This window comes from Lonchura striata, chromosome 1, assembly GCF_050655825.1.
Source record: "Lonchura striata isolate lonStrDom1 chromosome 1, ASM5065582v1, whole genome shotgun sequence".
Lineage (NCBI taxonomy): Eukaryota > Metazoa > Chordata > Aves > Passeriformes > Estrildidae > Lonchura > Lonchura striata.
In genome coordinates this window covers 94,195,027-94,210,548 of record NC_140703.1, presented here as the reverse complement: position 1 = coordinate 94,210,548, position 15,522 = coordinate 94,195,027, and the positions used below count along the sequence as shown (strand labels likewise).

The 15,522-nt window shown below is 36.9% G+C and overlaps 1 protein-coding gene across 7 annotated transcripts in view; it reads left to right on the top strand.

The window, feature by feature from the left end:
* Positions 1-15,522, top strand: part of ARHGEF7 (Rho guanine nucleotide exchange factor 7) — a 116,019-nt gene that overhangs the window by 60,979 nt on the left and 39,518 nt on the right. For all 7 annotated transcript variants that reach the window (XR_014956322.1, XM_021545598.3, XM_021545597.3 and 4 more), the window contains 3 exons: positions 5,387-5,481; positions 5,745-5,840; positions 11,832-11,954. Coding sequence is in view for 6 of the 7 variants with exons in the window: in XM_021545598.3 (XP_021401273.1) it covers positions 5,387-5,481; positions 5,745-5,840; positions 11,832-11,954 (314 nt within the window). In the remaining variant the exon portion in view is untranslated. The remainder of the gene's footprint in view (positions 1-5,386; positions 5,482-5,744; positions 5,841-11,831; positions 11,955-15,522) is intronic.

Sequence of the window (15,522 nt, the reverse complement as noted above, 5' to 3'; positions counted from 1 at the left end):
GTAGATACATTGGCAAGCAAAAAAGCATCTTACTGTTTTTGTTAAGCACTGCTCCCTGCTGGTGTAAAACCAAACCACAACCTTTCTATCCCTCTTCTTCCGAGCAGCTGTCATGGGTTTTCATTTTATATGTCAGTTTTTAAGAAGGATCATAAAGCATAATTTTCTATTTTTGTCTTGTGTGGTTGTGTCATAAATAGCACCTAGAGGAGCAGAGGTGTTTTGCCTGTAGTCCCTAATTGAAAGCTGTGAAGCAATCTCCTGCTCCTCCATCTGGTTCTGTTCCTGCCTCTGTCAGTAGCTGCAATTCTGTGGTGGAGGGAGGACTGCAGGTCTTTGGCTGCTGCATCCCACAACTGCTGGTCACAATGGAAAGTATCCGTGCAGGCACACCCTTCCCTCAAACTGCAGGAAGTAAAGATCTTGCTGTGGTGTATCCAGTGACAAAATAGTGGCTTGATTACATTCATTTTTGTTTTCACTGTATCTCTTTAGAGTGGTTTTTCTTTTTAAGCTATTGTAGTGTGTGGATGCAAATTTGAGAGATGAAAGTGTACTTAAGTGAAAATAAGAGAAAGCAAATGTTGAATTTGTTCAGGCAGCTAAGTTATACCATACAATTTTGAAATATCACCTTTGGTTTGTGTGTTTTTGATAATTGTTCCCTGGATAGCCTTTTCTAATCGTGGATGCTCAAGCTACTGTACCTTGGGAAGTACATCTGTGGCTGGCTTTTCTAGTAGTTTAATTAAAGTAGTTTAATTAAAAAACAAACAAAACCCCAAAAAACCCCAAACCCTAGTAACCATGATATACCTACTCTTAAGATTAGTTTATTTTGTATCTTGCTCAGGTGCAACTTTCTTGGTACAATTAAAGTGATGTAATGAGATGCCAACTGTTTATGACTGACAGTCACTTAATAACTGTCAATTACATCATAGGGGGTGAAAATGACCAGTTCATAATAATATACAAATATGTTGTAAATTACAGCACTGACCCTAGGGTGCTGGTCTTAGGCTGTCTGCAATTAATTGAATAATTGTAATTTTCACATTTTTCCACAGTGTGGCAAATACCCCTGCTTTTTTTTTTAAGTCACCATTTTATTCTTCTGGTTTAGAAAATGAGAGGCTGTGCTGTACCTTGCCCATTGTTTCAGAGAAGTAAGACTCTACTGCTGTGTCTGAAACGTAAATTAGACATGTTGACATGTTTAGATTTTCTTGAAATACATTTTGTGCTTCCGAAGGTGAAATAACTATAGAATATTTTCAGTTATTATGAAATTTGTATGATTTTTACATGTTTTTCATGTAGATAAAGACAAACAGCAAACCCATTCACTGAAGTAAACTTCTGAGTTGAGTTTTTGTTCTGTCTTAATACCTAAGCTGCAGACATGGGACTTCCCTGTGCTGATAATAAAATCCATCTGTACTGATAATAAAATTGAGAAAAAAGCAGATCTCTAAAAAAACTTTTGGCAACTGGTAGCTGAAAGGATGTAGCTTGAGTGAAGCTACATTTACTCAAATTTTGAAATCTGTGTTTAAGGCTCTCTTGGCCACTAAGCTTGAGTTGAGACTGCTCCTCTGGGACTATATACTATTTTTGGGTTGTGGCTGTCCCCACATGCGTGTGTGCTGAGACTCTGTAGTCCTCACAGTTATTTATTGCTGTTTACCCTAGGGAGGGTTTTGTGCAGGCAGCACCTGAGGATACATTTGTTGGACTGAGGACAAAATCAAAGGGCTGTTCAGAAAGCGATAGGAGAGGCTCCATTTCTGGGAGGAGGACTGGGATAGGCTAGGGGAAAATACCTAATGTAAAGAGGAGACTGCTTTCACCACTTTCCTCTGCTCTTCAACCCCTTGTAAGCATGTTCTTTATTTCTGTGAATTCACAGCTCTGTCTGGAGTTTGTAAGACAAATCACATGCCTTCTAGTCTTAGTGTGGTTAATTACTGCTCCTTGCACTACATGTTGCTGAGAAGACAGATATTGGTTATGTATGTACATTGGCTTGGCTCAGAAATTCAGATTAGTAGAGAATGCTGAGATTTTGTCCTCCAGAAAATGGTACAAGTCTATAGTAGTATGTAACACGAACCAGACTTGTGATGGAGCATTTTTCATATAGAAATACTTTAGTAGCCTTACTGAAGAAGTGGATGCATTGTTGCATGTTATTCCCTGAAGACAGAGCAGGTGATACTGAGTTTTATTTTTGCCTCAGATCCCTTGAGAGGTTATAACTTTGTATCCAGAATAAAATCAGGTTCTCTCCATTTAGAGTTGCTTCAAGATTAGGTAGCTGTTCTAAAAGCAGGTGAAGAAATGGGCAAATTTCTTTATGAGTATTGCTATGAGTATTTGGATGACCTTGTTTTCTTTTAAGTGTTTGAGAAGTAGTAGAAAGTAAACACTCCTTCTTGAGATCACACTTTTAAAGTTGGATACAAGTTTTTGAGGCCCCTCAAGATACTTGTGCAGTGCCCCTCTTAAGGGCCTGTTTTAAGGAGTTCAGCAAATTCTCTTGATCTAGGAAAATTACATACTGATCACAATTTTGCTCAACTATGTGATATTTTGGTTAAGTGCCATACTACTGTGATAAAATGTCAGTGTGCTACAGGATCATGTCCAAGCGTATCTCTGAAGTCTGCCTTTTCTCCCACTGATTTGGAAGGCAGTCATCTTCGTGTAGGCAATTTTAAATCAGTTTTTTGGGTGGTAGGGAGAAGGCTAAGGTTTTGTGTGACAGAATTGTTAACCATGCTTGAATTCTGTATGCCATGTGATTGAGAGAGCTGGTGCTGTATGAGCTCAGCTGTCTGTGCCTGCCATTCATCAGTGCTATGGGCTGCACAGGCTGCCGCCTCAATGCTGCTCTTTCGGTGCTCGGGTGGATCTGTGCAAATGTTGTGGTGCAGTTGTGGAAACAAGGTCTTGGAGGTCTCATGGGGTCTTGCAGCAGCCAGAATGTGCAGAAAGCAGGAAAGGGAAGAAAGGTGATTATTAGATCATGCGGACGAGATGTGGATGTGAGGAATATAAGGGATTTCTGGTTTCAAAATACGGAGTTGCAGTGATGACTGCTTGTCGCTTCAAAGCACAATCTAATAATCCTCATAGCTTCACAGTGAGGTAGGTAAATCAAGCTGGAAGAATGCAAGATATCACAGAAATCATGTTTTAGAGCTATGTAAACAAGCTTATTCTTTAAAAAATATAGCAAAAGTAAAAAAAAAAATGTTGTATGCAGTGAAAACTGTACTTGTTAAAAAGGAAGGGTAATAGATTTAATATGTTCTGGGCACTGTTAAAACTGTGTATATCTCAAGTATTGTGTAACATTGTGAATTACTAGAATAAAAAGATGTGTAAGCGCGTCTGATACTCTGCACAGGTTTTGTAGCATAGTTTTATTTAGTGGCATTGATTTTCCTTTTTCCACTAATTGTCAGGTTACTAATTCTAGTTTTTAAGCTTTCTTGTTATTACCTCCCCCTGCCCTCTAATCCCATGTTCTCCATATGGCAAAGAAAATCCTCAAAGAAAAATCCAAACCAGCAAAAGGAAAATAATAAAGTGTGTACAACATGAAACTAGTTTTATTTCAAGCTTTTCAGACAGCTGTTTATCACACAATGCAAGTAGTCTTTGAGGAAATAGGATAGTGGTGCAGTCTTTCAAGATCTTTAGCAAATTTGTTGATTTTTATCTTTCAGTGTCTTCTAATACTGTTTGGATCTTCATCAGGACACTGTGGTTTTGTCCCTGGCTTTCAGTCTCCTTTTCCCTACTGATTTTTCCTGCCAGTGTAATGACTTTGGGCTGGGAGATTTTTGTGGTAAAAACCATATTGGTTTTGCACTTAGTTTTGAACCTTATGGATGCCACGTACTTTTATATTTGCATTTGAACAATTTGCTTTCTTTGCTTTATATATGTAAAAGAGAATATGGAGTTAGTGCTATGATTGACAGAGATATTTTATTTCCCTGGTGTAAATGGTCAAAAAACTCCCTTAGATTTTTTAAGATTTGTGTGCCCATATTGTACTTTATGCTGTAATTTCCCAGTTAGTAGCCATAACTTTCCCTGTGACATTCTTCTGTCACAGCGTTTAGCAGAGAATGGAGTCATTTTAATCTTCAGTTCAAGATTCAGACTTGGAACAAAAGAATGGACTCAAAAATGGTTTCTCTCTCTCCCCAAATGAATAGAAGCATTCAAGGAATAAGCAGAATCAGTGACACCACTGAAAGGAACAGTGGATTCTTCATTGACATACTGAACTATTTAAAGTTATTTCATCAGGTTTGCATTTAGGAATGAATGCCTTTTTTTCTTTCCTGAGAGAGAGAGTATTGACTACAACAGTGAATAATGCACTCAATTACAGTTGTTCCTATAAATGCTGAAATGAGATATTACTGTAGGCTTGACAAATATGGCATGTAACAAAATGAGGTTTGTGCTGTGGCTTATGACCACTGACTAGCAGTCAGGTTTTGAAGTTCAGCTCTGTTCACTAAACTCCATTTAATTCTGGTGATTCCCTTGCTGAATAACTTTTGGAGGCAAAAAAATAAATTGCCTTCTAAAAGCACAGTAGAACCTGGTATTGTTATATTGGAGGATATCCTAAAGCAAACTTCCAAGAAATGGCCCAGTAAAATGTTTTCCTGTACATACTTGGGGTTATTCTACTTGTTTGATTTATATTCAGCCAAAACCCAAGTTTGTGCTGTATTTTATAAATACCTGGCTTTGCATCAGTCTATTGTAATTTTCTTATGGTAGTGTACTCCTGGTGTAAGGTTGGGCAGCACTATTTAAACACTATGTAATAGTGCTAATTGTATTGGTAAGTGAAGTTGGAAATTACTTGATGTTTGTAAATCTGTTAATATTCAGGTGTTCTATCAGGTTATTTAATGCATCTGAACACTCCACTAACAACATTAATTGCAATGTGTTGTAATTGAGACTGAGAAACTGACACTCTTCATTTCTCTTGCAACTTCTAATTGTGCTTTACCATCCTCTGATGATCTGTGACTGTTCTGAAGTACATAGGGGGAATAATTATTCCTGGCTTTGGAGGAAAGCTCTGTGTAGCTGAAGTTTCACAGTAAAATGTAGTGATAATCCTGTAAGCTTACTGTTTTTTTATTACGTAGCTAAAGGATGGCTCATCTGGTGTTCTTCCCTGTGAATTTCATAGATGTATAGTATTCAATAGTTGCAGATACTTGCATTTTTAAAGTAGGAGCTCTCATTTACGTTTTTCTCATTATAAATTTCAGGATGCTTTAAAACTGGTATTGATATATCTTAAAAAGTACCAATTAGCAATTGTCATTTATTGTAGGTGCTACAAAATATATTAGAAACTGAAAATGAATATGCTAAGGAGCTACAAACAATGCTTTCAAACTACCTGCGACCATTACAAGCCAGTGAAAAGTATGTGAGTTTGTCCTGTGTTTTAAACTGAGATCTCTCAAGTACTGGGGAGGGTCAACATGGTCAAAACGTTGATGTCAGTGTGAACTTGCCTCTGTGAACGCTGTGATTCTTGAGGCAGGGATTGCTTTTATTCAGTTTGCTGACTGAAACAGTCTGATCCTTGATCTAAGAACCATTTTCTTTTAATGTAATAGTTTGTATTAATGCACAGTTAATCAATAGCTGCAAATGTAAACATGTTTTATTTGCTTTGACTTCAGGTTAACCTTGACAAATACTTCATACTTAATGGGAAACCTGGAAGAAATAAGTTCTTTCCAGCAAATGCTTGTACAGTCTTTAGAAGAATGCACCAAGTAAGTATCATGCATACTAGATAGAGTAAATGATAATATGCAAATATATTCTATTACTTTACTTGTTGCATATTTTGTTGAACATAGATTTTTTTTTTCCCCCTTTGACTTCAAGAGCTGTTGCCAGAGCAGCATAGTAATAGATGTTTGGAAAATGCATTGATTGTAGAGGTACATGTTGCAATTGCAATAGGATACAGTTGCAAAGATAGAAATTTTGATATAGTTTAAAAGAAGATTTGGATTTTTGTAATCCAAATGCATACCAGTAGGAAAGTGGTGGTTTTGATTTTGGGGGCATGAATTTTAAATATTTTCTTCCAAGTAAGAGAAAGAAAGAATGGAGGAAACCTTATGTGATGGTGGAACAATGGAGAAGGAGGTAAGTGACTTGGATGAAGGACACTGTATGAGAATGCTTGTACTTGGTATTCTTCTGGCGTGAGCAAGAGTAGTCATCAAAGTGTCCTGGGAGAAGTCTGCAGGATAGGCAGAAAGAACAATTAAATAAAACCCCTCAATGCTTGTCCTTCAATCTATAGGAAGCATGGAGCACAGAAAGAAGGGCATGAAGACACTAGTCCTCCTTCCATAATTTAGGCTGAAGTGGTAATTTCAGCTTGTATTGGTATTTTTCAGCTTGTTACCTCAGCACTTGAGTGTGTAAGAAAGAAGGCAACCGTATTGCCTTTGGATTTTCTGTAACTCCACTGAAAGTGTAATTTACATTCCTAACTTCAGCTGTGTCATTTTCCTTGCCTATATTCTAGTTTTGTCTGACCACATGGTGAACTAAGACAACTTCCTAATACAAATTTTCTTAGTTTCAGCCAGGTTAGTAATTTGAAGTGCTACTGAGGGCTTAACAAGTTTGTTTGTTGTGGGAACAAATTATTGTCTTGGATGGAGAAGAAAATACCTCTTTTGGCAACAGTAAGATTTGGATTACCTCAGTATGTCTTGTTTTGACCTCTCCCCCCTCTCCCTGGGCTGCTCTGTGTGCAGAAGCAGCCTTGTCATGACAAAGGATCCACTGCATCTGCTCTAGGCAGTAACATATGCCTGGTACTGTTGCTGACTTCAGCTCTCACGCCCTCCCACCACCTGCCCTGTCCCTCTCTCCTGCCTCTAGGTAACTCAGACCAGAGAGGGGGGAAGGGAGATGGTGTGTGCTCTTGAAATAGTCTGTCTTTCATGCTTTGACAAAGAAGGATTATCATTCTGGCAAGTTTGACTAGATCAGTTAAATGTTTAAATCTCTGAAAGTGTCCATTTGTCAACATGCTCAAATGTTTCCTTTTGTTTCTTGTCTCCTTTGCTTGTTACCATGATTTTTGCTTCTTTGTATCAGAAGTTAGGGAAATAAAATGCTTTGCGTGGAACAGACTGTCATCTTTTAAAGCTTTTTTTTTTTTAAGGTGGTCTTAAAAATGAGAGGAGAAGAGTATATACCTTATATATACCTTTATAATATACCTTTAAACAAATATTAATGTAAACTTCATTTTGACCTGCAATGTAAGTTAATTTGATATCATAATGGAGCTTCAAGCTTAGAAAGCTTCATTAATAACTCTGTTTGGCTTAAACTGTTTTAAAGCACCTTTTCACAATGTCCTTTATTTCTTCTCTCTGCTGAGTGGAATGCTGCTGTATAATAAACTATAGGAATGTGCTGGATACTAGTAGGTGGGCAGAGAAAATGATGCTCTAGAGTGACTAAAACATTATTGCAAACATTTTGTCTTATTTTCATTTCATAAATATGCTTATCATGCTGAGTTGTATTTTCAGTTTAATTTTCATCATAACACATTCACTTGAGCATATAACATCCTCCTGTTTGGAATCTGATCCACTAATCCATCGTGATTCCCATTATGTAGAAGAATGCTTGCTCTGCTGCCTTCTTTTTTTTCTTGTCATTTTGCCATTTGTTTTTTTGGCTGGCGAACCTGTTCTGTAAACTCAGACTAGCTCCCAGGATGAAAATAGATTTATCATTTTATTTTATTTTTGGCAGAGAGCTTATAGTTCCATCATTGAGGCACTTCGTATTGCAGCATCCAGTGTGGTGTTTTATTCTAACTTGACATGTCAGAATGACCAAATACTGTCATCCTGCCAATTGTAATGCTGCCAGCCTACCTTGCTTAGCAAATTCCTTTTCTTGGGCATGAGAGTTAAATGTTTTTTGAATTCTACACCTACCCTGAGACTGTTTGTCATTTGAGTTTTCTCTTAAACAAATGCTGGCACATACTTCAGTGGCAGAAACTTTCCTGTGCTTTCCTATGCTTTCCCACTATGGCTTTCACCACTTTGGCTTGTTTAATCCTCATGGTGTTAATCATTGGGTTGTGGGTTTCGTCGAGAACATGTAATGCTATAGTGGGTTCTTTGTGTGTTTGGGGGAAATAGTTTAGATATGGTTTGGGTTTAATTCTGTGCCACTCTCCCACCCTGCCCACAGCCTTGAAGATCTTCTGGTTCATTGCAAAAGGTTTGTCCTCTTTGAACTTGTCCAGGTTGGGGTTATTTCCACCTTTGTAACTTCTCTTCTTAATTTACCAAACAAAAGTGGTGCATGGAATAAATCTAACTAGCATTGAGTGTGAATCTTCTAGCTGATAGGCTTCAAAGGTGCTTTTTCGGCCGATCAGCTTCCAGTGCACTTGGTTCATGGATGGAGAAGAACTGTAACAGACAAGGCAGGGAGATGCTGTTGGTGCCTTCAGTTGTGATAGAATAGATTTCTGACAGTGAAACATAGCAAGAGTGCTCTGTGCTCTGGTCTCTTGGAGACAAAGTGGTCCAGTGCTCTAGCTCTCATTCCAGGGATCTGGTCCTCTGCCTAAGATCAGTTCTGCAGTAGTTCACACAGCAGAAGAGTCTCTGTGAACAAAGTCAGTGTCCATCAGGTGATCTCTGGCCTGATATGAATGATCTCTATTGGAAGTGTTACTCTATGGGTATTTTTGTAGCAGGAGAATGAACCTGATTTGATCTCCTCCTCCAGAACACAATCTTCCATTCATCTGGAAGTAGAAACTGTCAGTCCATGGCTGTATTTCTCAGTAAGGAGGGGACACATGACACACAGGCTGGCTGGTGACACCAGCCTACATAGGCTGCTAGATAAGATCTCCTCTGCAGCAATTTGTAGTTTTTTATGTAGTATCACAGGCTTACCTCCTTGCCCTGTAACAGCCATAGCTGGGGTTTGTCCTGTCTTTCCCTCATGTCCCTGCTCTTGCAGTCACAGGAACTGTTGTCTTGTTCTCTGTTTAAGTGCAAGCAGATCCTTTATGTTTGGGGATGATCCTGAAGTGGAATGGAATTTAAAAGACCCCCAAGCAACAAAAACAGACAGCCCCTCTCTGTTTAGACTATTTAAATCTAGGCCAAAAATCACTAGTATTTCAGGTTTGGTTTTGGAATGGAGATAGAAATTAAGTCTGTTAAGTCCCAGTATCATCCTTTACTTTTGTTTATCATGAGTATCAACAGAAATAAGTCTGTCGATATTAAGGGAATTTGAATGCAGTGTCTTTAGATATCTTGAGACAAACATGCATAGTAACTGATGTCTGAGACATAAGACAATTAGACAATTAGTGAAAAGTGTGGTAGTGAAGAGCATGAAAATTATACTGAAGGATTGTGAGTAAGTTGAGTAGTACCTAATTTTTACAAGGAGTCTCTCAGAAAGTTGCAGTGGCCCCTTATTTCAGTGAGCTTGTTAACTACAAAGCCTCAGGAGATAATGTTTAGTTTCTTCACAAACTGCACCATTTGGGGTTCAATTGCACTTCTTATTTCTTTCTTCAAATTACCATGTACTGGGTGCCTGTTGTAAGTTTGGAGAAACAGAACTGAACATCCAAAAGAACAGCTGTTGGATGCAACTCCAACAAGCAGACAATGTAGTTTAGATGTAGTCACACATGTGACAACAGCATGTGTACAACAGCAGAGGCTTTGTTATGGTTCCTTTACATTTGCAAATAGAATTAAAACTTGTATCTGGCTTTCTTTCAATGGAAGTTGGTATAACTTAAATATATGTGTAAATATTTAGATGTGATTCCTTTTTAATTAAAGTGTTAAATATGATAATATTGGGATGATAACTTAAGAGTATACTGTAAAATAACTATGGTCTTTACAGAGCACATTAATTATTAAAAGGTTTTTATGATGTGGTGGTAGGCATTAAATTGTTTATTTTTTTCAGCAGGTAAAAGAGATAGTTTATCTGCTGAAAATAGTAGAGCACTTGCAACTAAAATGCATGGATTAGAAAAGTCAAAGGGGATGAGTTACCACCCCCTTACAAAGTCTATTAATTATCTTAGTTTAACAAAGAATGTACAGTATGAAGTGGCAGTGCATGTGCAACATGTGAAAGATAATAATGTCAGTCTTTGATTCTGCTAAAAGAGCAGCAGACTGAGAAGACACAGATGTCTGCTTGGTGCAAACAGCCATAATTCACCCTCCACCCCCATCACTACAGGATGAAATAGGAATTTAACAATTTTTAGCAACTGTTTATTGGAGCCTCTTGCTATTTAATACTGAGTTATATGCCTTGAGTATGTCTTCAGAGTTTGAGACTTTGGCTGCATCTATTACTTGAAGAATGTATTATTAGCTTATGCTAGATTTATTAAAGGGGGCCAGCTGCTTGTCAGGAAATGCTGCTTGGCAAGGCTGTAAGAATAGCATTCCCTCAGTATGCTTGATTTTCCCCTAAACACCTGCAAAAGCAGCCACTCTATTGACTTCAGAATTCAAACTTCTTAAAAATAAAAGATGCGACTTAAAATAAGAGCCCTAGCCTTTGATATAAGGAGTGTTGATATTGTGACTTGAGTGTGTCTGGTGTGATGTGTTAGCTGGGAATTCAGCTGTTGTTTTCTGGGTATCTGTAACGAGTGTTGTTCTCAAATCAGGGAATATGTTTCCTCTGACCTCTACAGTAAATTTTTGCTTAATTTTGGGTAGTCTTTCCATACTCTGCAGAGGGACTGAACAACTTAATAGGAAACAGACTTGCTGTTTTGGAATTTGGGGGAGAATTTCTTGGGAATTTTGAATTTTGCTATGACCAACCCTAAGGACTGGGACAAGATGACTGTGAGCAGAATGGGAACATCCACTGCCTGCAGAAGTGGTTGTCCTGGAAAGCTGAACAGTTTCTTTCCCACTGAAGTTCACTGGAGCATCTCTCACTTTTTTCTAAAGGGGAAATGCTTAATATTAATGTTTAGGAGCTTTATGTACATGTCTGGGGCAACTACAGAAAATATGACTTCTGTAAAATTTATTTTTCAGGAAAAAAAAATTCTTCCAGAAAGAATTGTTGGAACTAATCTTAGAATGAAGCTCTGACTGTGTGAACAGTATGTGCATCAAGTACTCAGTGAGGGCTCCTTTAGCTTTACAGCTGATGTGAAGAGTGAAGTACTGGTTTTAAGAGTAGTTAAAAAAGATTAACAGCAAGAATAAAATCCACTATCATGTCTTGCAAAGAAGGAAAAATTCAGCATATTTATGTTAGGCAATGCAGCCTTTATGGAAGGAAAGCAAGTGCATGGGGAAATTGAAACATTTCATCTTGCACATGTGTTACAGTGGTTTAGACAAGGTGTCAGGAGTAAGTTTGTAATCTAGGACTGATGAAAGCTAGTGACCCATCTTCTGGTTAACTTCAGTGGGGGTTATGCAATTGGCCATGCAGCCTTCTGCTGAAGAGGCTTAGTCCTTTGAGTGAGAGCTGCTCTGTAGAAAAGAGTTTCATCCCTTCTGTCACCCTTATGCTATTGCACAAATCTAAAAACACAGTCCCCTACCAGCCACTGTGAAGAAAATTAACTCTACCCCAGCCAAACCCACCACACAATATACACTGCTTTTCTGGGCTTTAATTTATTTCTCTGTCTGGTTAGTAGTACAGTATTTTCATCTTTATTACTCTGTTTTTAGGTTGCCTGAAGCTCAGCAGAGGGTTGGAGGATGTTTTCTAAATTTGATGCCACAAATGAAAAGCTTATACCTTACATACTGTGCCAACCACCCATCAGCAGTAAATGTCCTCACAGAACACAGGTATGTTAACTTTGTGGTCTTCTGAGTCTGATACAAAAATGCAAAATACACACCTGAGAAGTTACAAATATACACTTGAACTGTAAGGCTGTGATGTCTCTTTTGATATGTTTGTTGTGGTAAAGCTTGTTTGAGAAGAAACAATACACTTTAAAAAAAAAAGACTAAATGCCCCATAAAACAAAGCTATTTCATGTGATCAGGATAGCTTGTCACTTTTGGCAGTGTATTATCAACTATTTGAGAGAATTTTTTTCATTGAAGGAACACATGCTGGACTCTGAATAAGTAAAATAATTTTTACTGAGTGTCATTTTGTTTTAAAAATGTTGAGATAAAAACAAGTTTGTGAAATTATGGCAAAATTGACATGACTTAGTCTTCTTAGACAGTTGGGTACATTGTAACTTAGCCCTGTAAATGCCTGTATATACTTAAGTTCAAAGTGTATTAAACCCTTAGCTTTACTTTTGAGAGAAGTGTGAGGTTTGCAAAATTATTATTTTCTGTAAGAATTAAGATGCTTAGTTAACATGATGTGGGTTGCTCAGTTTTTGGGCAGACCTGAAATTTGTATGGAAAATGCCCTGTATCACCTTGAGGGAAAAGTACTATTTTTTAATTTGATTAAAATAGTTAGTTTTCACAAGATTTTGCTATATACTTATATTCTGATGACTCTCATGCCGAAGCAGCTCTTTGTTTGGGGCTGTTTATGCTTGCTTCTGGTGCAGAACAAAACCATGACTTATTCTTGAAGGACAAATTCTTACAGGATATATTCTTCTTGCTTCACACACCTCTCTTCTCTTTGTCTTGTTGTGTTGGACTAAAGTTCTTTTGAATGCTCTTAACACTTAGAAGACCAAGAGGATCACGATAGATTTTTTTTCCTATAGTGTTAGTTTCTTGTAGGAACTCAATTTTTGTTTTAGCAGCAACAGTTGTGGTATGTTTGTGAGCTTTACTCATAATGTTATGAAGACAAAAAACCTTCTAGTTACCAAATACTCTGAACTTTCATATATGTTAATAATACATGTAACTCTATTCCAACCCCAGCTGGAAAAATCAAACTGCAAATTCACATTACAGTATAGGCAAAAAGAAGGTAAGTTTTTGTCATTAAAATTCAGCAAAACAAAAATATTCTTAAACCTCCTCCGGTGAAATCACTGTGTTTGCTTACAAATTACCCTCTTAGTATAATTTTCTGCAAATGGTTTTTAACACTCTTGGGATTTAATTTTTTTGTTTGTTTGTTTGAGTCTTTATGCTCTTTCCCAGAGGATTTAACCTGGGATTTAACCTATAGATGGAAGATGACATGTGACTGTGAAGTGATCATCTACATTTCTTTAGATTCAGGGATATCTGTAAAGGATTATCTCAGAACTCAGAGAAATGGTGATAAAAATGGGAGGGAGGAAAGCTGTTTTTTCAGCAAATGGAGAAGAGAAACATTTCTTCTTTCATATTTCTTTTTGTGGAAGATGTTCTAAGAAAAATTCAGCTTCTGGTCTCTAAAGTCAGCTTGACATCAGATCCTGATGGAGACAATGTAAGTGTGATAGAGAAGTTCAGTGGGGCTGTGGAAGTTTCTTTGTATTAGATAGCTCAAGGGAAGTGAAGTTGAGATACACAGATTTCTGTTTAATGCTATTGTGTTATTAGGCATGAGTCAACAGAATTGCATCCTATTCTTTGTAATTAATCCCATTTTATTATTCTGTTGCCTTAATTTTTGTTGTCATTGCTGCAGGTAGCAAATAATCTGACTAAATATTCTACTTGAGACAGCTGCCATGAAAAATCAGAAGGTGGCTTTAAGCCACTCTGAATCTCTTCCTCTCAGAATGCTGGAAAACTTGTAAATTACATTGTTTCAAAGCAGAGGGAAAGAAATAACAAACTGGAGGCATGAAGAAATGTAAAATACTCAGAACTGTCTCTTTGTTTAGGTGAAATTATTTTAGTGTGCAAAAAATCCCCTATAAACCTAAATTTAAAAATTGCCTTGAGGTTTGAGGACAGCCATGATTGTAACAACGGTGAAACAACTGCACTGCTGTTTATACTGGGTAAAATACCAAGATTTAAGGTTTTTAAGAAAAGGCAACGTTAGTTGGATGTTTTGTCAGTACAATTTTACAAGAGTGTCCAAACCCATGTGTTTCAATACTAACAAATAATTGTACATGGAATACTTGGAGTTTAGTATCATGTTTGTAGCATCTGTGCTATTCAGTAGCTTTTTAGAGAAGAAAAGGGAACTGTCTGGAACAGTTTGATTTGGAACACAAGTTCTTACTGTCTACAGAAGGTTATTTCTTGCCATGAGCTCCGTGCAATTCATAAACTGAACACATATGCAATTACTATACCTCTGAAAGCCTTTTTATGAAAAAGCCGAGCAAATGTCAAATTCTTGTATCACAAAATTAGTATTTTCTTCTCAGTTTATTAGGGTGCTTGTTTTTCTGGGAACCCATACTAACATAAAAAAAAATCTCCTGATAATTACTCTAGATTAAGATTTAAAATTTTATAAAATATACTACTTTTATTATTGGGTTTTTTTACTGCCACTGGCTAAAAAAAGCTTTAAGGAAGTTGGCTAAAGCATTAACTGTATTCTTTCTTCGGAGTGATTGTATCACTTTAAAATTATAAATAATTTAATTAATTTTAAATAATTTTAAATTGTAAGAAGTTGTCTGGTTTGGTAGTGGGGGTTTTTCATGTCATTTTTTCATGTCATTTTTTGAGCTATCAGTGGTGCTCTTCAAGCAGTGTTGTAAGACCTGTTAAAATATTGTTTACACCTTGTAAATTCTCTGTGTGTATGTATAAGTAAAACACAATATTAATGTGCTCGGAATTACTGTGCACTTCCAGAGAAAAACTTTCTTTGAATAGCAGTCTTGTGAAGTAGGTTCTAAACAGGGATGGGGTTGGAGATATAAAAGGGGCATTCAATTGGAATGTGTCTGTCTTTATTTTCCTTTCTTTTAAATACCATCCAGCATGAATGCAAATCTGTCTCCACTTTATCTTTTGTCAGTTGCTTCTTGATCATATGCAGCAGCAACATGGGGGCTTTAATTCAGTTAATGCAGAATAATGGCTTGAGTTTGCATATATGTTCATGTATGTGCATGTTTATGTAAATACAGAGTCTGTGCTGAAGGGTGTCAGTCATGTTATTTAAAGAATAAGACATTATCATGTTAAAATCTTCAAAACCACAAGCATCTTTAATTTCATTAAGTTAAATTATTAATAATCAAACTATTAAAAGACTATTAGTGTCATTGGAGACCCAAGTGTATCTGTACATGAAGAAATGGGAATAAAGCCTAATGCAGCCCATACATGAGTTCAGGTTCCAGAGCTATGAGTTTCTGAAGATGTATTTGCCTCTGATAATCACAACAACAACAAAATCTTTCTATTAAGTTTGGGAACAGATTATTTTCTTGGTTCCACTTGTGGCTTTAGAAGTTTTATCCAGGTGTTAAAGTTTGTGTACAAAATGATTTCTCCTATTTTATACTGTCTTCAAATT